At 49.1% G+C, this 27,677-nt stretch overlaps 1 protein-coding gene across 1 annotated transcript in view; it reads right to left on the reverse strand.

Annotated features, from left to right (window-relative positions):
* tln2b (talin 2b) overlaps window positions 1-27,677 on the reverse strand; it is a gene marked incomplete at both ends in the record, with an annotated part of 58,992 nt that overhangs the window by 25,937 nt on the left and 5,378 nt on the right. The window contains 30 exons of the mRNA XM_079743442.1: window positions 663-803; window positions 1,133-1,294; window positions 1,572-1,715; window positions 2,185-2,307; window positions 2,400-2,489; window positions 3,255-3,348; window positions 3,844-3,983; window positions 4,716-4,913; window positions 5,190-5,309; window positions 5,745-5,953; window positions 7,355-7,457; window positions 7,977-8,105; window positions 8,308-8,442; window positions 8,546-8,659; window positions 8,839-8,952; window positions 10,290-10,418; window positions 11,583-11,749; window positions 13,542-13,857; window positions 15,213-15,380; window positions 15,969-16,067; window positions 16,561-16,769; window positions 17,748-17,856; window positions 18,623-18,736; window positions 19,778-19,961; window positions 21,384-21,460; window positions 22,856-22,957; window positions 23,744-23,899; window positions 26,023-26,127; window positions 26,301-26,364; window positions 26,828-26,955. Of these exons, the coding sequence (XP_079599568.1) occupies window positions 663-803; window positions 1,133-1,294; window positions 1,572-1,715; window positions 2,185-2,307; window positions 2,400-2,489; window positions 3,255-3,348; window positions 3,844-3,983; window positions 4,716-4,913; window positions 5,190-5,309; window positions 5,745-5,953; window positions 7,355-7,457; window positions 7,977-8,105; window positions 8,308-8,442; window positions 8,546-8,659; window positions 8,839-8,952; window positions 10,290-10,418; window positions 11,583-11,749; window positions 13,542-13,857; window positions 15,213-15,380; window positions 15,969-16,067; window positions 16,561-16,769; window positions 17,748-17,856; window positions 18,623-18,736; window positions 19,778-19,961; window positions 21,384-21,460; window positions 22,856-22,957; window positions 23,744-23,899; window positions 26,023-26,127; window positions 26,301-26,364; window positions 26,828-26,955 (4,143 nt within the window). The remainder of the gene's footprint in view (window positions 1-662; window positions 804-1,132; window positions 1,295-1,571; window positions 1,716-2,184; window positions 2,308-2,399; window positions 2,490-3,254; window positions 3,349-3,843; window positions 3,984-4,715; window positions 4,914-5,189; window positions 5,310-5,744; window positions 5,954-7,354; window positions 7,458-7,976; window positions 8,106-8,307; window positions 8,443-8,545; window positions 8,660-8,838; window positions 8,953-10,289; window positions 10,419-11,582; window positions 11,750-13,541; window positions 13,858-15,212; window positions 15,381-15,968; window positions 16,068-16,560; window positions 16,770-17,747; window positions 17,857-18,622; window positions 18,737-19,777; window positions 19,962-21,383; window positions 21,461-22,855; window positions 22,958-23,743; window positions 23,900-26,022; window positions 26,128-26,300; window positions 26,365-26,827; window positions 26,956-27,677) is intronic.

Consider the following 27,677-nt stretch of genomic DNA (forward strand, 5'->3'; position numbering starts at 1 on the left):
GGGACATGGAGAAACAAAAACGAGCACAATGTGTTACGGTAAAATCACATTGGTCCTTTTGAGCAGTAAAAGGAAAAGCACACAGCTACAAGGAGAGAGTTGTTCTTACGCTACCTCAGAGGGATCACAAGGTTTAATCACAAATTGAAAGGGTTCTTTTGGCTGAGAGGCAGGTAAAAGACGGAACGTGCAGGTCTTTACGATGCGGGCGTCCCTCGTGATTAGATTAACAAGGTGTGAATTAGAGCAGCTGCACATGAGCGTTCGTTTAACACTGCCCGGCAACAGATAACAGCCGTAAAACCTTGAGGTGGGCGCGATGGCTCTGCTGCTGCTCACATTGTTAGAGAAAAGAAAATCCAGCCTGTTTTCCGTCAGCCCTTATGTCTTTAAAAGAGTGAAAATCACACATGTAGCCGATTCATGCCTGAGTTGCTTGTGCACACCCTGCTACAGTCTGGGACAGTTTCAGGGAGCTGAACGCACCAATTCATCACAAATACCTTCCCTTCATGTCTGTGAACAAAACTCCATTGGAGATTTGGATGAGATGAAAAAAAGCTGATTTTAATTGTATTCCCAATCATTTCTAAGATAAAAAAAAAAAAAGATTCTTCCACAGTGCCCACACAGGCAAAGCGACAGCCCCGCTGAACACCTACCTCGTGGCTGATCTGAGCAGGAATGCTAGCGAACTCAGGGTTGTTGGCGAAGGTGGAGAGGTTCTCCACGGCCTGGATGAGGGGACTGGTGGCCACGTGGCACTTGTTCCGGTTCTCCTCTGAGAAGTCACCGTCTAAGGCCTGGGGCAGAGGAATCACACTGGCTCTCAGCTCTGATGCTCCCCACTAACACTGCTCACAACTCAAAGAACAGCACTGAGAACCGACAGATCACGCCAATAGTTCAGCCATGCTAACAACCTCATAAGAATAAGAATACCACTACAAATCTTTAGATGCTGACATGATACTATATTACACAATGATCATGATATATTTATGATGATTTATTGTTAGAATTATGAAATCATTGCCCGGGGAAATTGGAAGAAAGGTATACTATGTATATCACTGTACAAATGTAATGTAGAGTAGGCCCAGTGTCTTTTGGAGTGTAGCGTGTGTCCGACCTTGATGGTCTTGACCAGGTTGGCCGTGGTGTTGGCCACCTCCTTGGCAGACTGGACGAACTGCCTCCGTGCCACCGGGTTGGAGGTCTTAGAGGAGGCCAGGCGGCAGGCGTTGCAGAGGGCCGAGGTGTGCTTGGCCACGATGGTCGCTGAAGACAGGACCTGGACAAACAGAAACAAAGGCATAGTCAGAGGGAAATAGTCAGGTTAATATAGCGAGGTAATAAAAAAATAACAAATGTGCAATGCTGTCCATACTGAACTACTGTATATAGGACACCAGACCGAGCAAAACCTTTTCACAAACCCCCTACTGCGCCATTTCTCTCAAAGCAGATATGAGACATTTTGAAAACTTAAACAGCAAACTCCACAGTTGCCTCCGGGTATAATAATAACAGCACTGGTATGAGCAGTTCCTCGCGGACCCCGGACCCACCTGCGAGGGACTGCTGGCCGGGTCCACCAGGTTCTGACAGGCCATCTGTATGGCCTGGTTGGCCCGCGCAAACTGAATGGGATCCACCAGGCCCACCTGGCCGGAGAGGCTGTTGGTGTCCGAAACGCCCACCAGATACGAGGCCTGCAGGAACAGAATGCCCTTTGTTTACCTGGCTCTCAATAAGGGTAGTAGACAGGTCTTTACTGTTATTATTATTATTATTATTATTAATAATAAATGTAGAACACAACAAGCACTTTGTTAACCTGGCCTTAAACAAAAGTAGTAGAAAGGTAAGAACACGCACTTTGTAATATTAATATTATGTATATTATGTATTAAAGGTTAATAGTACTATTATTAAGAAGACAAAAATAACAAGGAGAGTTTGGCTGGTGCCTTGTTTAAAGGGAGCCGGGGAGTGGCACAGTGGTTGTGCTTTCTTCTTCTGGGGAGTCTCACAGCTCTGCGCGACGGGTGCAAACTACAAAGCCTTCGGAAGGACTCGTGACGAGGAGGAGGAGGAGGAGGACAGCGAGGGGGCAAGGAGGAGATGAAAGGAGAAGGGGGATTAGTCTGTGTGGGGGGGAGAGCGGCGCTGTGATCTCACCTGTCCCGCGGCCTCCGTCAGCCCGCACAAGGCCTTGGAGGCGACGCCCACGCTCTCCCCGAAGGCGGCCACGTCGCCCGTCTTGCAGTGCTGAGAGATGCCGGCCATGGACTCTCCAAGGACCTGCGGGTGGCGGGGATGGAAATCAGGGGTTGACATGGGGGCCTTGAGCGGCTGACCGGGTGTATAAACAGAGGGAGAGGTGTTCCTGTCACCTTGGAGTTCTCCATGACGCTCTCGATGCAGTCGAAGTAGGAGAGCTCGTTCACCGGCTCGTTAGGGTTGTCGAGTAGCCCTCGCACGGCCTGGACACACACACACACACACACACACACACACACACACAGACACACACAGACACACACAGACACACACAGACACAGAACTGTATAATCGTAGCGAGGTTTGTTTCGTACAACTACAGGGTCGGATAAGTTACACTGAGACAGCGATAACAGAAAGTGGGTAATGTAGATGTAGAAAATAGAAAGAAAATTATGAATATAGTATAGAAATATCATGAACTTAATGTATGTAACTAAGTGTTTATGCTAAACTTAATGTATGTGTGTGTGTCGACTAAACAGAGTCTGTGTTTCTCTTCAAAAAGGTAGAAATTGAGGCCATTACATGTTCATGGGCTCTGCAGACAACATGGCGGCTGATGAATGTCAATTGATTCATCGGAGAAGCAGGGGGACGAGCTACAGGCACTAGAAGCTCAGCGGGGGTAAATGATTGGCTGATTAATTCCCATGGAGACGGTGCACGGCAGTGCATCAGCAAAACACTGTGGATTCCCGCATGCCAAGCGGATAATAATCGGTTGTGTTCCGTATCTATACTTAAACCTGCACTATGAACAGTTATAGCTATAGGGGCTAAAGTGGACTGGATTTCAACGATTTAAAGAAAAACAATCCCTGGATGGACTGATTTCTGGAAGGCCCGGTATATTCGTGAGAAACGGTCTAGTTCAGATATTTTGCGATAAAAGGCTGCAGTAGATGAGCCAGGTCCGGGTTTAATAGGCAGAGTACATGACGGTGCGTGACACCAAAGTGCCCTACCTCCAGCTCCCTCAAGGCGTTGTCACACTCCTTCTGTCCAGTGGCCTGCTGTGTGCACAGTGTAATCAGCTGGTTGATGCTCTCTGTCACTGCCCTGGAAACACAACATATACCTTTTACCCATCACTCTCTTTCCCACACCCACTTGTACACTCAGAAACACACACACATACACCCACCCACACACACACACACACACACCCAACCGCGTTCTCCCTACAAGAGCCGCCCGCCCGCGAAACACAGGAGCGATGAGGCAGTGCCTGCGTCGGGCCTTGCTGAGCACGGATGGGCTCCAGCCAGCGCTTCCATCTTCCTAATTGGACAGAGAGGAGGCAGCCAGGCCCGCAGTGGCCCTTTGGGGCTGGCTGCGGGACTTGGCTCCTCTCCACTGAGTAAAAAGGATCCTTCTCCTCCAGCCCCGGCCCACAGACGTGGCAGAGAGAGGAAGATAATGCCACGGACGGATGGTGTTGCGAGACGGCCGAGGAGCGGCCCCGAGATGTAGCCCTGAACTGTAGCGTTTTGTCCCATGCAGACGGTTTCCTGCGTGTTGTATTTTGATTGCATCTACGGCATCCTGTCTTACCTGGCGGCCACGGCGAGGAGGTTCTTGGCGTTGGCGGCGCCGGGGTCCACGGACAGAGACTTGGCGGCCAGGAGCAGCTTACTGGACGCCATGGAGATGTTCTTCAGATTACCGATGACTTGGATCTGATCGTCGCAACTCTGCGGAATCCGAAAGACAAAGGCACACCTGTTTCAGTCTGGGTTCCGTCCACAGTGATGAATCACCATCCCTGTGGACGGATGTGTCAAACATCCCTTCCCCATTGTTATGTAATAGATCTTTCTTTCATTGTATTGTATGCAAAAAACAATAGTAATGAAACTGATCTCACAGCCATGGTTTAAGGGTTAACGAAGAGTAGGACAATGAACGTGCTCATTTTCCCCCGGCTATCCCCTCCCGACCTCTCCGCCTGTTGTGCTACACACACAGCCTCCCTACTCCCTGATGATCCAAGCAAATTAACGAGCAGAATAACCAGAACATCATCACGGATCTCATTATGTCTCACTGTGCTAATCCTCGGAGGGACAAGCGCGTGCCTGTGAAGAGAATGAGTCCGTTAGCTGTCATCACCAAACGAGTCCAAGCCCCTCACGGCGCTCACACCGACAGGAAGGAGGTCATCAAGTATCAAACCACTTGCTATTAACCCTCTAATGTATGCAGAGTCCAAAATGAACCCATACCACCAACAAATAGTTGATCGATTTGAGCATATCAAACCTGAGGTACATTGAAAAGCCTTTTGTACTGGTAAAAAGACCAAAAAAAAACCCTAATGTTTGACTCTAAATGTGTGTGAAAATGTTCCGACATTAGGGCCATTAGCGCGAGGACTTTAACAGGGGGGGGGGGGGGGCTTCAGGAACCAGGATGATGGGGCCTACCTGAGTGTGGCCCGCCATCTCGATGCCGGCGTCCAGGAACTCGTCAAAGTCCTGGCTGAACTTCCCAGAGGCCATGGCCAGCTGGCTGCTGGTGCCCCGCGAGGAGTGTACCACCTCCCCCGCCGAGTGGTTCAGCTCGGCCGCCGTGTGGTTCAGCTCCGTCTGGGCCTCCTGGTACGACTTCCCGCAGGAGGGAAGCTGCAGGGGGGGGGGGGGGGGGGAGAGGAACACGGTCACCATCATGACATGTAGCAGCTTATATATATAAAGAAATAAACACACCAGTAATGAGAGATGACGACAAGGTTCATTTGGGTTCTTGTTACCAGAAAGCCCAGAGGGAAGTGGAGGCGTGCAAAACTTTTGATCGACGACCAAATACAGCAATAGATGATTCTCTATTAATAACAGCATGCAGGATTACAAGGCGTCCGAGAGGAGTGGATGCTCATGGCATGATGCGCTTGGACTCACCGTGTCCACCAGCAGCTTCTTGCTGGCCTCCCCGATGCTCCGCAGGGCCATGTCCACGTCCTTCTGGCCCGGCAGGCAGTTCACACAGTTGTTCAGCGAGTGGGACACGGCCTTGGCCACCTGAAACACATTGGCACATCGCTCTTCGTAAGTAGGCCCTCCGTCATCAGCTTAACACTGGCTAGGCACACGCGGTCCCAGGGCAGTGCTTGAGGCGAGAGAGACAAAAAACAACAGCTCCTCAATGCAAATTACACTCCCGGCTAACTGCAATCCATGTCGCTAATGTAATGGCTGCTGTTGCCGACACATGCCAAACAATAGAGGCATCCCGGTGGAGCAGCGCCAGCTACATGCAAACAGCTTTGACCATGTTACTGCACTCCTGAGAGGGAGAGACCTCTTGCACCAGAGGAGATGGGAGGGGAGGACGCTCACAGCGCTAACAAGTGCATGATCGTCTTGAAGAAGGAGCAGGAGAAGGTTTTCCTGAGGCTATCCCCCGATGGGACGCACTGTGGCCGTGCTGTGGTCGAGGACCGGGACGGAGCTCACCTGCGCCAGTCTCTGCTGGCTCTCGGCGTCCCCCGGGTGCAGCAGGGCCTGGTGGGCCTCGTGGATCAGCATGGCCGAGCCCTCCATCACACACTGGGCCGAGTCCAGCATGGCGGCCGAGGCCTGGGGCTCCATGGTGCTGGCCGCCACGCCGCGGGCCGCCTGGGCCAGCGTCCGCAGCGCCTGGGCCGTCTCCCTGGCCGCTACCCCTGGGGAGAGAGGTGGCGCCAGGCAGGGGAGTTAGTGACCGTACGGGTCCTATCTAGAGTATTCACATCACTGTTCTCCTGAGCTATAGGGCCAACATGTTCTGCTCCGGTTGGGATTACGTCAGGGTAACGGCATATTTTCTTTCAGCATTCAATTAATAAGCAATCTTCTGTCATAATGACATTGAATTGCCTGCCGTCTGAGATTAAAAGGTGCAGTGGGTAAGATTAAGAGCTATCATTTGAGCGTAATTAGTTAGAAATGCCACAGCCATCCGTCAGCTATTAGCGGGTAAAACGCTCTCTGAGAAAACCCGTTCTGGTCGACTGCGCACCTGAATCTGCACCAGCCAATTTGGATTTCAGATTTGCTCCCGGCTCATTTCTGACCAATCATGGGAATTTCTTCTCTGATTGGTTCGGGGAATACATTACGCCTGTCAATCCCAGGTGGGTGAAATGAGACACTCTCCATGCGGCAGCAAAACGTGAGGGGTGCAGGGAGGAAGGGGAGGTATTTTTGGGTGGTTTAGTTTCTGAATCTTGCTCTCTACGGCTCTTTTCTGCTTTCTGGCTTTACAGCTCTGAAATCATCCTCACAGCAGCTAGGTAGGATATTCTCATCAGCCACTATTCTCCTGCACTCCAGAAGCCACAGATTTTGTCTCTGGTCTGGGCAATTGATTGGAACAGGGAAACCGCTTTATTCATTTCATAACCAATTGAGGATTTTGCCGTCATCATTTCATTGCATTACCTGCCGTCTGCGGACAAAGCTGCCCGCTGAACACATTATCTCTTCTCATTTATTAACCCAGCATCGAATAGCAAGGCATCACCCACACACCAGGTATTACGACTTTGAATAATTATATAGTGTGGCAGGCTAATTATTTAAACCCATCAGCTAATATATTGAAACGCTGCGTGAGAGCTGCCCTTGGCTCATTGCATTATCCGACCTCGCCGGGCGGTTTGCTGAAATAACGTTAAATCAAATGAAAAGAAGAGGAATGGGCAGCACCCAGGGCGTCCTAGTGCCCCAGAGCCGTGCCGCTACAGCTCCACTATTCACTCGCTGTCTCCTCTCCCCTCTCCCGCGAGCACCAGTTCAGCTTGACTCTGAGACAGATAGCCGGGTCCAGCCGGGTTCACTCTGAGGAGATCAGGCTAAAACCCAACCAACTCAGGGTGAAAAGCACCACAACACCGCCCGACTTCTGCCCCCGTTTACACTAGACACTGTATGGCGGGAGTGACCGGTGCGTTTGTCTCGTCTACAATTACACAACGAAAAGCATTACAGCATAATTAATTCTACAAAATCGGGCAAAAAAAACAAACCGGAAAACCAGAAGAGGCAGTCATTGCGGAGCTGTGATTGGCCGACGCTCCCCTCACCTGTGTAGTGTTCGTTGCCCTGCGCGGCGCAGGTGAGCAGCTGGGCCATGGAGGAGCCTACCGCCTTGGAGGTGCTGCCCAGGTCCTGGGCACACTTCCCCAGCTGGGGGGGGGGGGACACAACAACAGCAGCACACATGAGCTACTGTATCCAATCATATTTAGGAATATTTTATTTCGATTTGACATTTTCCATCTCATATTGTAACACAGCCTTGTTAAATACTTGATACCGATTGGTCAATAGCGTTCCGATGGTTGTTCCTCACTAACGGGACTCCTCTGCCGTTTAACTGTTCAGAATCAATTTGCTACGAATCCAACAATGAAATACAACTATCCACCAGATGTTTGCGTACGGTCAAAGCACTGCTTTAATATTTAAATGTCATCTGATTCGATAAAAAAACAATAACATCCAAGTTGAAAGTATCCAATGTGTAATTATTGTTGGCAACTGCGGTACAAGTGGAATAAACCGCACGGGCGGGGCGTCCTGTTATTAGACTCAATGCAGGATGACCTAATAACCGGAGCCAGCGTCTGGGCCCGCTGCCCCGGGAACGGACATGAAGGAGCAGTGTGTTCTGAGAGCTAGGGGGGGTCCCGGTGTGGTACTGACCGACTCCCCGGGGAGGGGCCTCAGCTGCCCGTCGATGACCGACATCTTGGCGTCCTGCAGCTCGCTCCGGAGGGTGTGGACCGTCTTCAGTGCCGAGTCGATCTCCAGGGGCCCGCACGCTTCATGGGCCTGTGGTGGTGAGCGGTGGAAGAGGATCTGGCCTTATAATAAGAACGTCTCTCCCCTCCACTGGTGGGCGGTGACGGACAAACCCCCCCCCGCTACAAGCCCCAGAGGAACACACGGGTGCATCTGTGCAGCCCGGCCGAGTGGAACAGGTGGGCATCAGGTTGACAAACGGCAGTACGGCGGTTGTTTTGAATAAACAAACCTTCTGGGTCGCGGTCCTGAGTTCAGCCAGACAGGTGGCCAGGTTCTTGGAACACTGGCCCAGTTGCATTGCGGCGGCTTGGTCCGTCACCGTGGGAACCGCCGCCTTGGCAGATGTCACCATCTTGCTGCAGGGCTAAAAGGGCAGGGTAATGGGAACACACCAGGATGTGGTCGCATGTCACACGAGAAGGCGGCTTTGGCTCCGTATGCTAATGTGCGAGGGGCGCATCGTGTACCTGCAGGAAGCTCTGGCTGGCCATAATGAGGGCAAGCTGGGCACTGAGCTCGTCCGGCTGGGCCTGGCTACTCCTCATCCCCTGGACCAGCTGGGGGATGCAGTCTGCGACCAACTGAGGGGAAAAACAGAGGATGGCCCAGATTCTAATCAACGGAGTGCAATCTGCTCAGAAAGCACACCGCACCACCTTCACCTCAGACTACAGCCTGGCTTCATGTAAGCACGATGTCCCGGGGTGCGATGGGGATGTGCATGTGTGTGTGGGCTTTGTGTGCGTGTGTGAGTGCGTACCTTGCAGCTGTGCACTAGCTGCTGGTGGGACGCAGTGTTTTTGTTGGACGCCGCGGCGTTCTGAGCAGCTGCGATGGTCTGGGTCGCGGCTGCGGCCGCCTGCTTGGACGCTATCTGTGGAGAGGAAACCCGTGAACAGCGTTAGGCATCAACCAGCACCGCTCGGACAAGGTGACAGAGCCAATGTTCTCTGTGAAGTGTTAATCTGCTACACGCCGGACCCAAAGACAATCATGTTCTTTTATGAGTCCATCACTTAAATAGGAGATTGCTACACTCGCTGCGGCGTTGTGCTGGGACTGGTCTGACTTTACAGCCGTTTAACAGGGCTGCACTGAAAACATTTTCCCTCGGCTGTCAAATGTCCACACAAGCAAACACAAGGCTGACATTGAAAAGAGGAAATAAGGGAAAATAGAGGGGGGAGACGGTCCTAGTTGAGTGGATGAGAGGAAACAATGGGAAGAAAGCTGATCAACAATGCTGTCTTTTGTTCTGGGGAAAACAAACATGATGACAGTACTATTTGAAGTCAGTTAAGAAGCTAAATAGAGTTGGCTGTGAAACTAACAGAAATCCTATTATATATACCCGCAGAGGAATGCAGCAAAAGAAAAAAAGGATTTAATAACAATGTGTTCAGTGACTCATCCTTTTAACACTTGAATGTTGGGAGAATAGAGTTAAGTAGAATGTCAGCAGCAGGAAAGCATTACAACATGTATCTCGTAAAATATATGCGCTGCATGGTGATCATATGCAACTCGTAATGGTTGGGAGTGTGCATAGTTCCCTTTAGGATCTCCTCTTTACAAATTTCAGTTTTCCAATTATATAGTTAGGTAATTCTATATTAAGGCTCATCTCTTATACATTGTTTAACTAACAACTAAATGCATGCAAAAGATCAACCATCTAAGATCCACTTTTTGACCCACACACTTTATACTCAGACATTCCTCATCAATATGCAGACTCTATTAGCACTGTTTTTATAACCGTAAAAAAGGTAATGAGCAAGAGGTGATGTTTATGTGCGTTAAGTGTGTCAGCATAATGAGTTCTGCAGCAGGTACCAGAGGGGGAGAACCATACATCTATTATCATACTTAGACCGGCTCATTTACCGAGCTAACGAGAGATGCCGCCCTTTGCGACAGCAGCCAGGAGAAAAGAGGATATCCCACACACGCCTCGTTTGCACAAAATCAATACAAAATTATTTCTGCATTTTTGACTCAGACTCCCATGACCCCGAGGGGCCCAGCAGGTGAGGTTGAGGTGGGGGGGGGGGTGTTTGTGAAGTGCAGCCCTGATCGATCTCTGTGACTTGTCCTCGGGCCCTGTCCCATTACGGAGCGCCGCACGGGGGTGGCTAATGAGTGACACAGCGTCTCTAATGTGTCTGTGTTCTGACGGGGGCGTGGGGCCGACGGGGGCTGGCGTCTCACCTCCAGTCTGTTGATCAGCTTCTTCTTGATGGCGTTCTGCGCTGCGGCGTTGGTGGCCACGCGCAGCCCCTCCGCTGCCTCCCGCAGACGCTGCTGCTGGTCCTCATTGTCCGGGTAGGCCGCCGCCCCCTGGACACACACACACACACACACACACACACACACACACACACACACACACACACGCATGCAGAAACACACACAAACACACATGCAGGCAGAAACACACACACGCATGCAGAAACACACACACACACACACACACACACACACACACACACACACACACGTATGCAGAAACACACTCACACATAAACATGCACGCATGCAAAAACAGCCACACACGCATGCGGGAACACACAAACATTCAGAACCACACAGAGTCAGTCAGTCAGTCAGTCAGACAGACACACACATACGTAGACACACACACCCACACATTCACACAGACAGATACAAACACATACATGCATGTGGATTAAAACACACACACAACACACACACACACACACACACAAAAACATCAAGACACCCATTGACACACACACACGTACACACACAACCACACACAGACGTATAATTAACAACATTGAATGACCGATAAAAACAGTGCAATCTCGTCACATCTGAATGTCTGCCCCGGCTACGTGAGCGATGGGATGCATGTAGCGGTGTTTTGTCACTGTTGCCAAGGAAACCAGCCTCTGCAACATTATATTTCTCCATCAGGATCCCAGTGATGTGGTGATTAATGTGTCACAGATCAAATACATCTAATGAGTTGCACGCAATGCTTCACTTGGACAAGAAAATCACATTGGTTATAATAATATCCTGCTCATTTATAGAAGCCAATGCTGCCAGGGGCTTATTAAGAACCACTGATGCCGTATATAATTATCGGGAGTTTAAAATAACGGCTTATTTCACACTGCAATAAACAATAATCTGTATGTTCTAATCGAATATTTCTCGGAGTACAGATTGTGTTTGTGTTTCATGGGTAACGAAATCAAATACAAAAACTGAAACAGTATTTACTATTTGGACATTTAGCAGACACTTTGATCCAAAGCAAGTCATTGGAGACGCACGTCATTAAGGAGCCTACAGGGAAGAGTAACGCTGGCTACTTCGGGGTTCCAACCCAGCACATGTTTGTGGCGACTCAAACCCCCTCGCTACTCACTACACTATCCCTCCCCATGCGCTCGGGCAGCAGCGTTGACGTCGTCCTGAATCCTGTTCTACAGAGCACCATCGTGGCCGCCGTACGGGCCCTGCCCACCCCACCTTGGCTGCCTCCACCATGCGCGCTGTGGCGTCCGCCAGCAGCTTGGCGGCGGCCAGCAGCTTCTTTGAGTTGTCAACGTCCACCTCCGCCTCCGCGTCCGACCGCATGGCGTTCACCAGGTCAGAGGTCGCCTGGGCCAGCACCCGGGCCTGACGCACCATCTCCCCTGTTCACACGCACGCACGCACACACACACACACACACACACACACACACACACACACACACACATACGCACACACAAAAACATACGTCCACAAACATACATGCGCACGGACACACACCCACGCACAGGCAGTGTTCAGACATGCACCCATGAATGAACATGAGCTCAATAACTATGATTATCGTAAGAATACCAACTGTAATTGTTCTGGATAGCCAGATATCGCTGGCTATTCACTTTCACATAAATTACAGTTTGACAGATACTGAACATCCATTCTACCAGGTGACGATGATTGCGATAAACTTGCCATAATGAGCAGTTTTTCCCACACACCCACACACTAGCATCTATAAATAACCCTCACTCACACACTGAGAACACATCCAGGCTGCTACACGGCCACACCTCGCACCAGCTCAGACTGGGGCTCCTCAGTGAGCTGTTCCACCTTTATATAGCTTTGTTCTAGCGAGGGGTTCAACCTTTGTTCTGGCTGTGTTCTAGCTTTGTTCTGGCTGTGTTCTAGCTTTGTTCTAGCGAGGGGTTCAACCTTTGTTCTGGCTAGGTGTTCTAGCTTTGTTCTGGCTAGGTGTTTTAGCTTTGTTCTGGCTAGGTGTTCTAGCTTTATTCTAGCTAGGTGTTCTAGCTTTGTTCTTGCTAGGTGTTCTAGCTTTGTTCTGGCTAGGTGTTCTAGCTTTGTTCCATCTAGGTTTTCTAGCTTTTTTTCTGGCTAGGTGTTCTAGCTTTGTTCAAGCTAGGTGTTCTAGCTTTGTTCTAGCGAAGGGGTTCAACCTTTGTTCTGGCTGTGTTCTAGCTTTGTTCTGGCTAGGTGTTCTAGCTTTGTTCTAGCTAGGTGTTTCAGCTTTGTTCCATCTAGGTGTTCTAGCTTTGTTCTAGCTTTGTTCAAGATATGTTCTAGCTTTGTTCTGTCTAGCTGTTCTACCTTCCTCCAAGCTAGCGGTTCTACCTTGTCGACAATTTAGTTTGTCTTTGAAAAGAAACAGGAAAGCCAAGGTCATGTGTTTCTTCTTAGGTTTCAAAGCCTGATGCAGATTGAAGCCAGATTGTAAAAGCTGTAGCCGTTCTGGATGGCATGCTTTCTACCACCCTTGAGTGGAGGATGGGTTCTGACATTGTGACACTGTGTTTGTCACACCACCAAAGGCAGACAGTAATTGTGGAGGTCTTACAAACTCACAGGCGGCTGATGATGAAAGAAATGTTTCCATATTGATTTCACATGAATATGAAAATACTCAAAGGGCTCCATGAAACTTGTAAATAGTATAACAGCCAGCTGCCCTTGGGAAATTTGAGTACTTCTTAAGTAAAGTAAAATAGGTCTCTTGTGTTAAAGAGATTTGAGTCTCGTCCAGAACAACCATGTGAATGAGTGATAACAAAATTCTAACGACGTCTTGAATATACAATACACATTTCTGGGAAAAACATGAACTTACATGTTTTCCAAGACTACTTATTACCATTTAATATATACATATATATAATGTATAAATGATATATACATGTACATGCATATACTGAATTTATACAAATAATGTTCTCATAAAGCACATTAACATTTTATATGTTTATATATGAATCAAACATAAAAATCTGCAGAGTCACTGCTCACAATGTGAACGCTAATTCTGCCAAGTCATTCTCCCTCCCTTCTCTCGCCCCTTCCTTTCCTCCGTCTCCATTCACCTCCACCCTCTCCCTCCCTCCGTCCGTCTCCCCCCACCTCCTCCCTCCCTCCTCCCTCCCTCCTCCCTCCCTGGCTCACCGGCGTCGCCCATGGAGGTGAAGATGTTCTCCGTCACGTTCATGATGGTGTCGGTGGCCTGGTCGTAGCGGCCGATGGGCTCGCCGCGGCTGGCGTAGCGCCGGACGTGCTGCAGCAGGTCGCCCAGTGCCTGGCTGACCGTGCCCGCCGCCCCGCCCACCTGGGTCAGAAGCTCCCCGCCGCCGCCGCCGCCGCCGCCGTCCTCCGAGGCCGTGCGGCACGCCCGCACGCACGTCTCCACTGAGCGCTCCACCAGCTTGCCCGCCTCTACCAGCTGCTCCTGGCACACGGGGGAGCTGATAGTGGGGCTCACGACCTGGGGGGCGCGGGCAGGGGGGACACGTCTTTATACCGCCGCATGGTTCAACACTGGATTCAGATATGTCTTTGTACCGCCGCATGGTTCAACACTGGATTCAGAATTCAGATATGTCTTTATACCGCCGCATGGTTCAACACTGGATTCAGATATGTCTTTATACCGCCGCATGGTTCAACACTGGATTCAGATATGTCTTTGTACCGCCGCATGGTTCAACACTGGATTCAGATATGTCTTTATACCGCCGCATGGTTCAACACTGGATTCAGATATGTCTTTGTACCGCCGCATGGTTCAATACTGGATTCAGATATGTCTTTGTACTGCGGCATGGTTCAATACTGGATTCAGATTAGCCAATAGAAGAGCCAATAGAAGAGCCAATACAAGAGCCAATAGAAGAGCCAATAGTAGAGCCAATAGAAAAGCCGATAACGTTCCAGGGGTGTGCACTGTCGTCCACTAACGGGACACCCCTTCCTGCTCGCGGTTCCTATGCACTGCGCTACACACGTTACATGAATAACGGCGGTTAACACAGCTATGGCCCAGCTGCTGCGTGACTACGCAAAAACAATATGCCGAAAGCGCCGCAGACAAAGATTTTGATTTCCAATGATTGAGTGGATAAAAAACATTAATGTCAATCAGAGTAATTCATACCCTGTCTTTAATCACCTCCGTGGTGGGAAGCACCTCACATTATCTCCCAATGCCAGGAAAGCCCTTCATGGTTTGTTTCTTACATCTACAGTCCTCGTGCTCAATGACTATCTGTGACAATTAAAGGTGTAATATGTCTTATTTAATTAAATTTATGTTAGTGTTGTTTGGTGGTCTGTGTAAATATGTAAATTATATATGATATCTGTACGTTTAGCAGTAAGCTAACACAAGCTCCACCCACAGCTTTACCCGTATGTAACAACCATTGAATTAATATCCACAACAATATACCTCACTCAATGGCATAGTTATTACACAAGGTATATTTAAAGAACATTACGTAACAGTTGTCTTTGTAAAAAAAACCTATTGAGTGTGTGACACCTAAAACACGACGTGAGCTGCTGAAGACGCTACTACTGAAGAAGGCCGCGTTGAAAGAACGCTTAAGCCTTCTTTCAACGCGGCTTATCCAAAGGCAGCCGCTACGACTCACCCGCTCCCTCGCTCTCCCCCCCCCCCCCCACCTCACCCCCTCCCTCTCGCCCCCCGCCGGTCCGTACCTCGTTCCCTCCCCCGGTCCGTACCTCGTTCCCTCCCCCGGTCCGTACCTCGTTCCCTCCCCCGGTCCGTACCTCGTTCCCTCCCCCCGTGCCCCCGGTGACCCGGCCCCCGGTCCGTACCTTGGTGCAGGCCACCAGCTGGGAGGTGGACAGGGCGCAGCGCGTGGCGGCCGCGATCACGCGGTTCTGCAGCACCGTGTCCTCCGCCACCTGCGCCACGTTCTTGGCCTTCAGCACCAACATGGCGGCCGCGTTGGCCACCGCCTTGGCCAGGTTCATCAGGATGTCCTGGGGAAACAACCCAAACCGCCGTTACCACGGGCCCAGCTGCCTCTGCACCGGGGCCCTCAGGGAACCCGGGAATGTGCTGGAGTACGTGAGTATGTGAGTACTTCTGAGTATGTTTTGTGTATTCTTCAGTTAAATCGACTCATGGTGCCAATTCATAGAGCTGTTGATGAGACGACGGTTCTGTTGCAGTAGGTGAAAGTTGAAAACATTTTAAAAAAGGTTGGAATGGTATTAGCATAGGATTAGCATTTGGCAGAGATTGACTTGATGATATGATAATAATGATAATAATTAACGGACGCAGTACATAAAAAGTAAAGAGGGCAAACGACATTGACATACATGACAACAGTGTTACAGTACAATCGTGTTCCACAACAATGGCCCAACTGTATGTGTGATGTGTTTTAAAAACAGTTGCCTGTAACCAAGTCTAGTCCCTTCCTGTTTGGCAGGGCTGCCGTAGCAACGGCGGTGTGTGTGCGTGTGTGTGCGCGTGCGTGTGTGCGTCCCTGGGTGTGTGTATGCGTGTGTGTGGATGTGTGTGCGTGTGCACATGCGTGCGTGCGTGGGTGGGTGCACAACCTGGAACCTCTCGTCGGTCTCGCCCTCCCCCATGTGACGGAGCAGGTCCCCGCTGGCCTGGCCGATGCTTCCTGCGGCGCTCAGCACCGTCTGTCTGGGCTGCATGGGGATTACATCATCACATTCACTACGCCGCCGCTGACCCCGTTCCTCTCCCACGCAGCCCGCCCCTCCCCCGCCCTGGGCCCGACCGTGCACAACATGTGCTGGGAGAAGGGCTGGCTCCTGGTGCAGTGCGAACCGGGGTCAATCATATCACACTCGTAACTCAGTCGGATCAAAAGGAGGTAAGGTAAAAAAAAAAAAACACACTCCAGTGCTGGATTGTGTATCCACCGTCCCAGGACCGAATAAACATGAGATACCGACGGGAGGATTAAAGGAAACCGAAATAATACGCAATCCAATTGTTGAGAAAGTGTATCGACTGCCTTCGCTTCAGGCTCTGCAAACATGAGCTTTAGAAGAGAGGATAGATATATATATAAAAAGAAAAAAGCTTTCAGCAACAACAACAAACTCCAAGGTTGACGGCCTCAGCTGCCTCAGCTGCGGGCTGTGAGCGTGTGCACTGAGACGGCGTTCTCCTCACCTCTGCGGCGGCGGGCTCCACAGACCTGAGCAGGTCTGACACGGCCCCCGCCAGAGTCCTGGCAGCGCCCATCAACTTGTGTCCGCTGCCCACCTCGTCGTCCATCAGCGCCGCCAGCAGCCTGACGCCCTTGGACATTTCCGTCAGGTTGGAGGAAATGGTGGTGATGGCGCAGCCCACCGCAGAGAAGTCAGTCTCGGCCGGCTCTCCTGCGAGGGTGGAGGGGTGAGATTCATATTTTCCACGATAAGAGAGCACCGCTTCTTTGGTGTTTCTGCGACCAAATGGCAAAGAAATTGGATGGTTTACGTTTCTGGTCCGGGGTTTGGCTTCAGGCGGATTCAGAAAAGAACGCAATGGGGCTCATTTCCCCCCACGTTTTCAGGGGGATGGAGTCGATGCTGTGGACCGTGATAATTCCACTACACTACACTTCACCACTACAGGTGTATGAAGCAGAACTCTCTTAAACTCCAAAAATAGCAGAGCGTGGCGGTTCCCCTTTAAGTCGTGTATCACAGGCTTAGAAGCAACTTCTGAGCTGGTATCCTGCTCTGGGATTACTCATACAGGTAGACTGTGGACACGGGCTGGATCCCGGGTACCGCTGGGCAGGGAAGCAATCCTAACCACCTGGCCATCACACTCACTCTCCTGATAAAGCACACATCCCTCAGGCCCTCTTTTAGGATCTTTCACAGCCAATGTTCTGCCGCATCGATTTATAAAGCTTAGTGAAGGCGTGCAGGTGTCAGGTATAACCCCCCCCCAACACACACACATACATACACCCACACACGTGCACCGAGACAGGAACGTTAGTGTCATAATTAGGGGCCATTTGGCATGGTTACGCAGGGACGGGCCAATCAAGACTGAGCAAGGTAGCGGGACGGAGCGTCCGAGCAGATGGCTGGGAGAGATTAAAACGCAGCGAGAGGTGGACAGGAAGTTGGCTGGCCCCGGGCCAAGCACCAGGGGAACCGCTGCAACACTCTCATTGTTTTGGTTTGCTTGAAACACAACAGTTTTTCTCAAGACTTTGGCATCAAAGGACAACCTTATCAGGGCTGGTGGAGTCGACTTTTAGGTCTGCTTTTTCCATGGCAGGTTCTCACCACCACTGATAGCTGAGAGGAATGCAGAAACATGATTTCGTTGGGTACTGATGGAGGCGCTGCACTCACCTGCGGTGAGATTGACGACGGACGCCGTGCCGGCGGTGATGGCATCGACTTGAGAGTGGATTTCATGTTTGGATTCATCCACTTTGTTCTGCACCCAAACCCTGGACGCCTTTGAGTGGGTGAGATACAGAAACAAAGACTGGCTATCGGCTTTGATCCCGCTGGGCAATTTTCCTGCTCATATCAACTTATTCTCTTTGTAGAGGATTACAGGGCTAAAGCTCTACTACTCCCACTGCATTGTGGGAGCTTGGCCCCAGAAATTAAATACATGTTACTTTGGTTGCTGAACCTTCCACATAATTATCGTGAGATCTGACGATCAAAGAGCAATATTAAATAATGAGCATATCTGGAACAGTACAGCCCTTCAAAATGTAAGAGAAGAATTCAAGGCGTGTGACTATATATTAGGGCTTAATGCATCTTGTACCTTGTTACTGCTTTTCTGTATTGGGGTTGGTTTGGGTAAGAATATAAAACTATGATTCAATACAATGGTCACCATTCAATAAATTGCGATATATTGCAATCCTTTCGTAATGTCATCCATTGCATAGTTCCTATGTAGAAAATGAATGAACGTCCTATTGACTGATGGCCTTACCTATGATCACAATACTTAATCTCTATGGGAGAGATATCGCCATAGTAGAGATAAATACAATGACATGACAACCAGTTCTCGCCAATGAAGCCAGTAATACCGCCATAAACCATGTGTTAACTTGAACACTGATACAAAAGCTCCATGGATCCAAATACAATATTTGGGAAAAAAAACCAAAATAATTAGCCCAGGAAACTATTTAATATTTGTAAAATGTAATCCCGATATTGAGTGTGTCAATGTTGCGGAGGCGCACTGAGCTCACCAGGTCGTGACCGAGCGGGGGCAGGTCCCCCACGTGTCCCAGGTCAGCCTGGGCCTGCTGCACCGCGTGCATGCTGCTGTTGATGGTCCCCATCAAGGCCTGCTGGGCCAAGCTCTGGCAGGACAATATCACGCACACACACAGGCACACACACACGCACGCACGCACGCACGCACGCACACACACACACACACACACAGACACACGCACGCACGCACGCACGCACGCACGCACGCACGCACGCGATCACGCACACACACACACAGACACAGACAAACACAGACACACATAAAAACACAGGTGGTGGAACATATGGCAAGCTAAGACAGGTGAGTTGAGACATAAAAATGAAAGGGCATCTTTGATGTTTCTCTAATTAGTGAAGGATTCCCTGATTATGATATTTTTGTGCAAATACATATAAATGCACACTATTTTTGTGTATCCTCATAGCACACATCACATGTAATTGGTGTTGTAATATGTTGGAACTAAACACTTAAAGAAAGTTAACGATTTTATATTTATGTGCATAAGACCTGTTATATGAGGAATGTTCTTGTCAGCAGCAGGTACATTAACTCAGTTCATTAAGCACAACCTGTTTGCTAAAAAATAAGATTCTTGACCATTTTTCATGGACAGTGTATTGGCTCGCTGCACAACATTTTCTGGCTCGCCGTTATCTTCACAGAGCATCTGAATCCAACTCCCAGTGGCAGGAGGGAGTTCACCATTCCTCCTCCATGCTCACAAAGACCTCGTTCGACTTTGAAGATCCACTCCCTTCTATGGGTCATGCAACGGACGGCTACGTTTCTTTGAAATATCCATATCCAGTGGTATTGCCACAGATAAAATCCACTAGGTAGGTGGGGGTTAGGCATCTTCTTAAAAGGATGCCTGCAGATAAGGCTGTAGACACAGGGGATCAAACCTGGTTCATGGAAGCTGTGGGTCCAACACCGTATCTAGAACACCATTCAAACCCTGTTTAAAATACCCTTACACAAAATAGCTTCAAAAGGAAACGAGTCCCGATCAGACACTAAGCCGGTCGATAGAAAGCTACCGTCTAAACGAGAGCCAGCTTAGTAATGAATCCCTGGTTCCCGTCGTTATCGTCTTAAGCACCAGACCATCTGTAACACTTACCAGAGGGGGCATGTGTCCCCGGTGCATCTGGCCCGTGGTGATCTGCTGCTGGGCCGAGGGCATGGAGCCCAGGTTGAAGTTCTCCGGCCCGCCGACGGAGCCGGACCGGATGATGCCGGGCAGCGCCACCGAGCCGTGCTCCACGTGGCCCACGCGGTTGAACTGCTGCTGCAGGATGGTGGACCTGCAGCAACACAGGGCGGTCGGGAGGGTGTGAGGAGAGCTGCTTCCCCTGCCCTTAAACAAAGTGAACGTTTCTGTATTGATGAACATGAGAGCTGTTGTATGAGACGCGTTCCTGAGAGGAACAGGTGAATCAATTCGGTGCATTTAGCTAAAGATACGGCTCGTGACCCCGATCAAGGACGGTGGATTCACTTGCTGCACAACATTTTCTGGCTAGTCCCAGAAGTTATCTCTACAGAGCATCAGAAACACACTCCAAGTATACTGAGGCCTCAGAGAGCCTCTTTGTCTCTTTTATTGATGTGAATGAAACACGTCAGGGCAACTGTACAACTGCCATACAGGACTTAAGGCACTGCTTCTCTATAAATTGATGTGGCATGCAGCTCTCTGTCTCTAGGTATAGGGTTTCACTTTAGAGCGGAATCGCCTTCCCAGTTATGGTTTAACCGCAAAACTAGCAAAACCTTTTGAATTGCTTTTTTTTGTCGAATAAGACACACAATGGAGGATATACAAAGGGAAAGAAGTTGATGAACAAGACATCCACTATTTGTTGGCAACAGCAAAAGCACAAGCGCACAAACACACACACGCAAGCACGCACATACACACACGCACGCACGAGTGGCTACGCTGTCATGTTCAACGGATGACACCAAATCTAATTGTTAATTATGGCTTGTTTTGAGAGGCAGCAATTATGATTTTGTGAGAGCCAAAACATGAATCGGGAGGGCAGCGGCATGCATCCTGCCATTCTGCATCTGTCGCCAGGCACGGAGGGGAAGACTTGGTGTGTTCAGCAGAAGAAAAGGACACGTATATATACAGTGACGAATGGCCCGGCAGTGCGGTGTGACAGAACACCAGCCCGTCAGCCCTCATCTGACTCCACTCGCTGAGAAACCAGCCGCCCAAACCAGGAGTGACAGGCCCCCAATGGTGAAATCATTACAGAGGCAAGATGCAAATTAAATGTTTTCAGGAAGAAGATATCTTCATGAGAAAAATAAATATGATAATCAAGCAGCTTCACTGTCCCATTGGGGGACAGTTAGTTTGTCAAAATATATATATTTCGGCAAACTAACACTTACGTTTGAGTACGTTTGAAAAATCCACGACGTTTGTGTGTGTTTTACTTTTACATGAGTCCTCTTGTGGTTACTGTGCCTGGCCATGTAGAATTTTATTTATATGCACAATTAAAGTGAGGGCTGAAATCACATGAGGGGTAACCAGCCTTCAGAGCCTGAATGAATGGTCAGCAGACGCTTGTGTTTAGCCCAGTATGAACCCCACAGGGGCGAGCATGAGCACTCTACACACACACACACACACACACACACACACACACACACACACACACACACACACACACACACACACACACACACACACACAGGTAATCCCTCACTTCTTTGGAGAGACCGACTCCTCCAGCATGGTGGACTCCTCATCCCCCTCAAGGCCGAAGCGATCCTTGCTCTGCTTCTGTTGAAATGAAAGACCAGAAACCATCAACATACAAGCATGGTTAGCATGACATGGTTAGCATCAATGTACACTAGCATGGTTAGCATGACATGGTTAGCATCAATGTACACTAGCATGGTTAGCATGACATGGTTAGCATCAATGTACACTAGCATGGTTAGCATGACATGGTTAGCGTCAATGTACACTAGCATGGTTAGCATGACATGGTTAGCATCAATGTACACTAGCATGGTTAGCATGACATGGTTAGCGTCAATGTACACTAGCATGGTTAGCATGACATGGTTAGCATCAATGTACACTAGCATGGTTAGCATGACATGGTTAGCATCAATGTACACTAGCATGGATAGCATGACATGGTTAGCATTCAAGGAAAAACATTCAAGGGTCAACCTGGACTCTATTTTCGATTATTTTGGGTCTTGCGGATCTGCTGTGTTTGTTATTGTGACCAACCAAGACTCTCAAGTAGAAGTCTCTCTCTGGAATGATTGCAGGATGTTCCCTATGTCATTACCCTCTCAACTTCCCTTCACCCGAATATTTTAGATAACACTAAGCTTTCTGTAGGCCAACACAACAAACTCTGCTCTCTCCAGTTTACTCCCGCTTCTACTCTTCTCTTCCTGCAACAATTCAACCCTCGCAAGACTTCTCTTTGAGCAAGACTTGGTTGGATATAATAACAAACAGACGTGATCAAGTGAAAGGTAAAGGAACAAGTTTCATTCCCTGTAGGGATCACTTCCATAATGTTAGGATACAATCTGAGCCCATGAGGGGCAAAAACAAGCCCCTTAGAGGATACATTGGCGTGGCTCTATGGCCCCAAAGGATTACAGCCAGTATCAGCCCGTTTCCTTAGATTACGGGAGCAGTTTACTCTCTCAATGCTGGACCTATTTCCCAAAGGATTGTCTGCATTAGTTCCTTGGACCCAAAATGATCCAAAAATAGGATCCAGGTTGAAAATCTCAAAGTTTCCTTACACTAGCATGGTTAGCATTATCGTACACTAGCATGGTTAGCAATAATCTACACTATATATAGTTAGTATATAGCATAGTAAGCATGACATGGTAAGCCTTAACGTACACCAGCCTTGTAAGCATGACATGGTTTAGATCCACGTACACAAGAGCATGGTAAGCATTACATGGTTAGCACGATATGGTTAGCATTAACAACCACTAACACGGTTAGCATGATATGGTTAGCATTAACAACCACTAGCATGGTAAGCATGACATGGTTAGCATTAACAACCACTAGCATGGTAAGCACAAAATGGCTAACGTTAACGACCCATAGCATGGTAAGAATGGCGCGCATAGTAGAATGCAAAGCCGGCAAGTCTTTTCCACAGGCCTGGAGATGATGTCTTGCCTTTTTGAGGATGATGTCGATGTATCCGGCGATAAGCTGAGATATCTGCTCTCCCTCTGTGGTCTGAACCGAGTAGTAACTCTCCTGGTACTCCCCGAAATCCTTCAGAGCACAACGGAAGACAAAGCAAAAGGGGTCTCAGGTAAATCTAGCAGCTTTTAAAATACCGTTATTTTTTCAAAGTCCTGTGGTGATTTCTGCTCCGGTGACTTGTGGTTTCCTCACAAGATGAGGTGGTTCGATAAAACCGCCAACTCAAACCGCCATCATTCCTTCGACGGATAAAAGGAGAAAATTGACTGGCTTTCACGCTTGTCCCAGCATCTTCTAGCTGCTGATTTACAGCTAGACGTTTTCAGTGGGAAATCTCTCCACTGTTCACTTCAAAGCGTTCCATAGAGAGATACAATTATTCATTCAAATCAGTGCTGGTAAACACACGCAATCCGTTTTTTCCTTCGTTTTTTCTATTTCCAAATGGGCACATCCTATTTAATCTTTAAATGCAGTGTTCCTTTCTAGCGGGGAGCCGACCGGCCTAATAAGACGATTGAGTGGGGAAACATACTGTGCTGTCAACAACAGCAGCTGTTACAGAATGGAAATAGCTCTCGAATGAATAAAACATTGATCTCTCCCATGTCTCCCTCTCCTATAGAATCTATTATATTCTGGGAGGAAAGTGCAGGTTAAAAGGCCTCAAAGTAAACCACATATAGCTCCCTTTAAAGCCCAATCAATGCAAGACTCGTGTTGGAGAACAACAGCTGTGGGAGCTGTGGTTAAACGCGGTCCATTAAGAGGCCTATACGTTCCTGTACGGAGCAGCAGCATGATGTTCCTATGTGTGCATCATGTAGTGTGTAGTTGGGGAGGGCGAGGCGGTACCAGGGTGAAGCTCTTGGGCGAGGCGGCCCATCTCTTGACAGTGGTGAGGGGCCACTCCTGCACCACGTCTTTGGTCTTCTCCTCCACCCGCATCACCGACTCCTTGGTGATGCCCAGCAGCCGGGGAACCAGCTTGTTCTTGCTCTTCATCTTCTCCTGAGGTAGGGGAAAGAAGGAAGGAAAGGAAGACAGAAAGGAGGATAGAGAGAAAGAAGGAAAGAAGAAAGAATCAAAGACAAAGAAAGAAAGAAGGAAAGAAAGTAAAAAGGAAAAAAAGAAGGAAAGAAATAAGGACGGAAAGAAAGGAGCAAATAAATAAACAAAGAATCAAAGAAGGAGAGAAAAAAAGAAAGAAAGAAAGAAAGAAAGAAAGAAAGAAAGAATCAAAAGAGGAATAAAAGAAAGAAAGACAAGACCAAGGGGGTGTTCCCCACCTACAGAGATGATTCAGACACAGCAGTAAAAAAGGTAATCAAACGCAAGCGCTGCGTTGCTTGGGCAGAGCCGTCTTAATAATGCCCCCCTTCCTCATCGGTTCTCCCGACCTTTAGACAGTCTGTGGGATCACGGCCGGCGGTGAGGCGAGGGACTCTGGCTGTGAACCCTGCCGAGCCGGGTCTTGTTAAACCGCTGTACCCACTGGGCCCAGTCTACCCAGGTTGCACTCACTGTCAGCCCCCAGCGTGGGGCTCTCTGCACCGATGGCTCCGGTGCGACCCCGTCGCTCGATGCAAATCTATAATGTCTGGCTGTTGGGTTGAAGGCCCACTTGGCCCGCCTCCAGGAGCGTATGACGGCACGACAGAGAAGATTACAGGTTTGGAGGAGCGAGGGAGTCAACCAGGCATCGTAGATCCATAATGCGGGGGCTCTGTGCAGCTCATGGTCAAAATGAAGAGGTAGGAACAAAGGCCGAGGAAACCTTGCATTTCAATATTCTTTCTCAAAAGGACGGATAAGGTTGAAGTGATGAGTACAATAGTTTCCCAGGGTTGGAAGGAGCCATCCATTGTTTTAAATCAACTGCTTTGTGTGTCAGTATGCAAGGTTTGAATTCAAGTCAGGAAGTCGTTCTATCTTAAGTGGTTCTGTGCTTTTTCTTAGACTGTTTCATACATTTATTTTTAATCCAACGTCCCTGGGAAGATATCTGGCAGGAAGAAGCCAAAGAGAAGGTTGAATCAATGTCAAAAGAGTCTTTAATTGGCTCCAGACACGTACCAGCGCACACAGGTATGCACACACACACTCTTAACACTCACACACGCATACACATGCGCATGCAAACCCACTATCGGGAGAAATCATCCCTCTTTTACTACATATTGTTGAACCTAAATTAAATATTTTTGATGGCAATTAAGCTATCGATGAGCTCTCCAGGATGAAGTCAGACAGAGATTCATAGAATGTGCTCCAGTTCTACAGCAACCACGCATCTTGTCTCTCTGCCTCTTTTAGCTGCAAGAGAAAGTGGCTATGGAGTGAATTATTTAACAGTGTCTTAAAATCTCCATCGCTTTACCTCATGTCACACACGCACACGCACACATAGACACACACACACACCCACACACACACACACACACACACACACACAAACACACACCAAAATGAATCCTGACCTTGGATTCTCTGCTTCAGATGCTTGCGAAAACATTGCATATTGTTGTCCATTAGGAGCACAATAGCCGACGAGACTCTCCCCATTTCCAACCCAGTTTAGAACCCAAATGGGCCTCCACCGAAAAGCTCTTTTCAGAGTCCCTGCTGCCTCCCATCATGCCGGCAAGACTGCACTCTCACTTTGCCGGTCCAGCCCGAAGCCCAAATTATCATGGTCTCAAACGTGCTTCCAGAAGTGCAGTGAACCCCTTACTGTTGAAAGATATTGCTTTGTGCTGTGAAACCGGAACCACGTTTCATGTTTCGATGGCTTCATCAAAGTCATAAATGTGTGACAGCACTTGACAGTAGGGCTACACTCGGTTAGTACACAGCTGCTGTTGCTCGTTAATGCTGGAGGGGAGCCAGTCTGTTGCTGTAACTACAGCCCCTCATTAAGCAGATTTCCTTCATGGCACACAAATCGCTTCTAATAGTAAGACCTGCATTGATCTCTCCTTTTTATACCTCCCCGGAACGACACTGGGACCAATACTGAAATATCCGATCTCGAATCAGGATTTATTCGTGGAACATCTTTGTATATTCTCGCCCGCTGTGGGGCTCTCGCAGGGCGTACCACCTGCCTGTGAGACACTGCTGAGGGATCTCACCTTGACCAGGAAGAAGGACACTCCGTAGGTCGGCAGGGACCGGGCCAGCTTGACATACTTGACCTTGGCCTCGATCTCCGTCATTTCCCCACAGTTCTTATGATCCTGCATCAGAAAGAACACACACGTGTCAAGACTCCTGTGACGGATTACAGGACCTTCAGTAATTTGCTTTGAACAATGCTATCTTGGTCGTGTTACATGCCAGTTAATGCGTGCGACAGTTCAACATAACAGTACTAAGAATGTCGGGCAAATCCTCCTGATACTTAACATACTTGGAATATTTTCTTCTCTGATCCCCTCTGCTTAATGTACTCTTTGGGTAGGAACTCCTTCAGGCTGTGGGGGTGCACAGGGGGGCAAGAACAGGGCATTTTTACAAGGTTACAAATTGTGCTGCCGGCATTTCGTCTTCTGCAATACTTCTACAGATGAGGTCATTCCTGCCACGGTGCCTGCTGATCAACACCAACAGTTCTAGCAGCTGACGTGAGCCAGCCCTGAGCCTTTTACATTGGAAAATCCCTGGAAGGAATCACCAACACACACACACACACACACACACACACACACACACACACACACACACACACATACACACACACACACACACACACACACACACACACACACACACACACACACACACACACACACACACACAGGAAGAGCAGTGCGGCTTGGGAACTGTTTGAACAAACACACGCACCAAATCAACGCTGGAGCACGGCCACTGAAAAGCGACCCAGGTGCGGCTGGTCGGGGTGTTAAATGTGTGTGTTGTCCGATAAGAAGGACTTACTCCAGGAATCCTGGCTTATGTTTGTGTTCCACATGGGGCCCGAACTGGATGTAAGCCTGGATGCCGGCAAACTCGCAGGCCTTATCAAAGGACACAGGGTGGGAGCCGTTGAGTATGTCATCCCTGGCCTGCAGCGGGGGGACGGAGCACAGGAAGGAAGCGTGAGTAAGAGAAAGACACACACAAGCACGCGCGCACACACGCACGGATAAACCAAAAACCACTCAGTCTTGTGGGAACTCCCCTCCGAACACAGCGCCGGGATTAAACCCCCATTCAAGGCCTGCCTTTTAGAGAGTGTGTTTGCGGAACGCTGCATTCATCAAATATTACCGCGTGACAAACACACTCGGCGGGACCACAGACGACTTGTTTGTTGCAATAAACGAAAAAGATGCAATATTACATCGTTGCCGGGTGTGTGGTACTCAGAACGCGGTGGACACACTTCCTATTAATTACGGGGGGTCTGCTCGGGCGTTGCGTTCTCAGGGAGCACCACGGGCTGTCCGTTGCCACAGGGCCATTTAGTCGCTCGGAGAGAGAAGAAGCTAGTGCAAGTCTTTGTCGCCGGCTCAAAAATAGTTGCCAGTGTATTCGTTTTTTTTATCTGGAGGGCATTCGGTTCTTGTTCGTGCCCTCTCTCGCCCCCGCCCCACCTCTCTCACTCTTACACGTACACTCTCTGGACGCCTCTCCCTCACTCTTCCAAGATTAATAGCTCACTAAGATAGGAAAGCAAGCTGACAAGAGAGCCTCCACCAGAGCTCTTAGCCTCGCCATATTGCCGTGCAGCCCCGGCTCGGCTCACTGCAATGTCCTGTTACATTAATGCCAAACTAAGCAGATG

This window comes from Pollachius pollachius, assembly GCF_949987615.1.
Source record: "Pollachius pollachius genome assembly, chromosome: 9".
NCBI classification, from domain to species: Eukaryota; Metazoa; Chordata; class Actinopteri; order Gadiformes; family Gadidae; genus Pollachius; species Pollachius pollachius.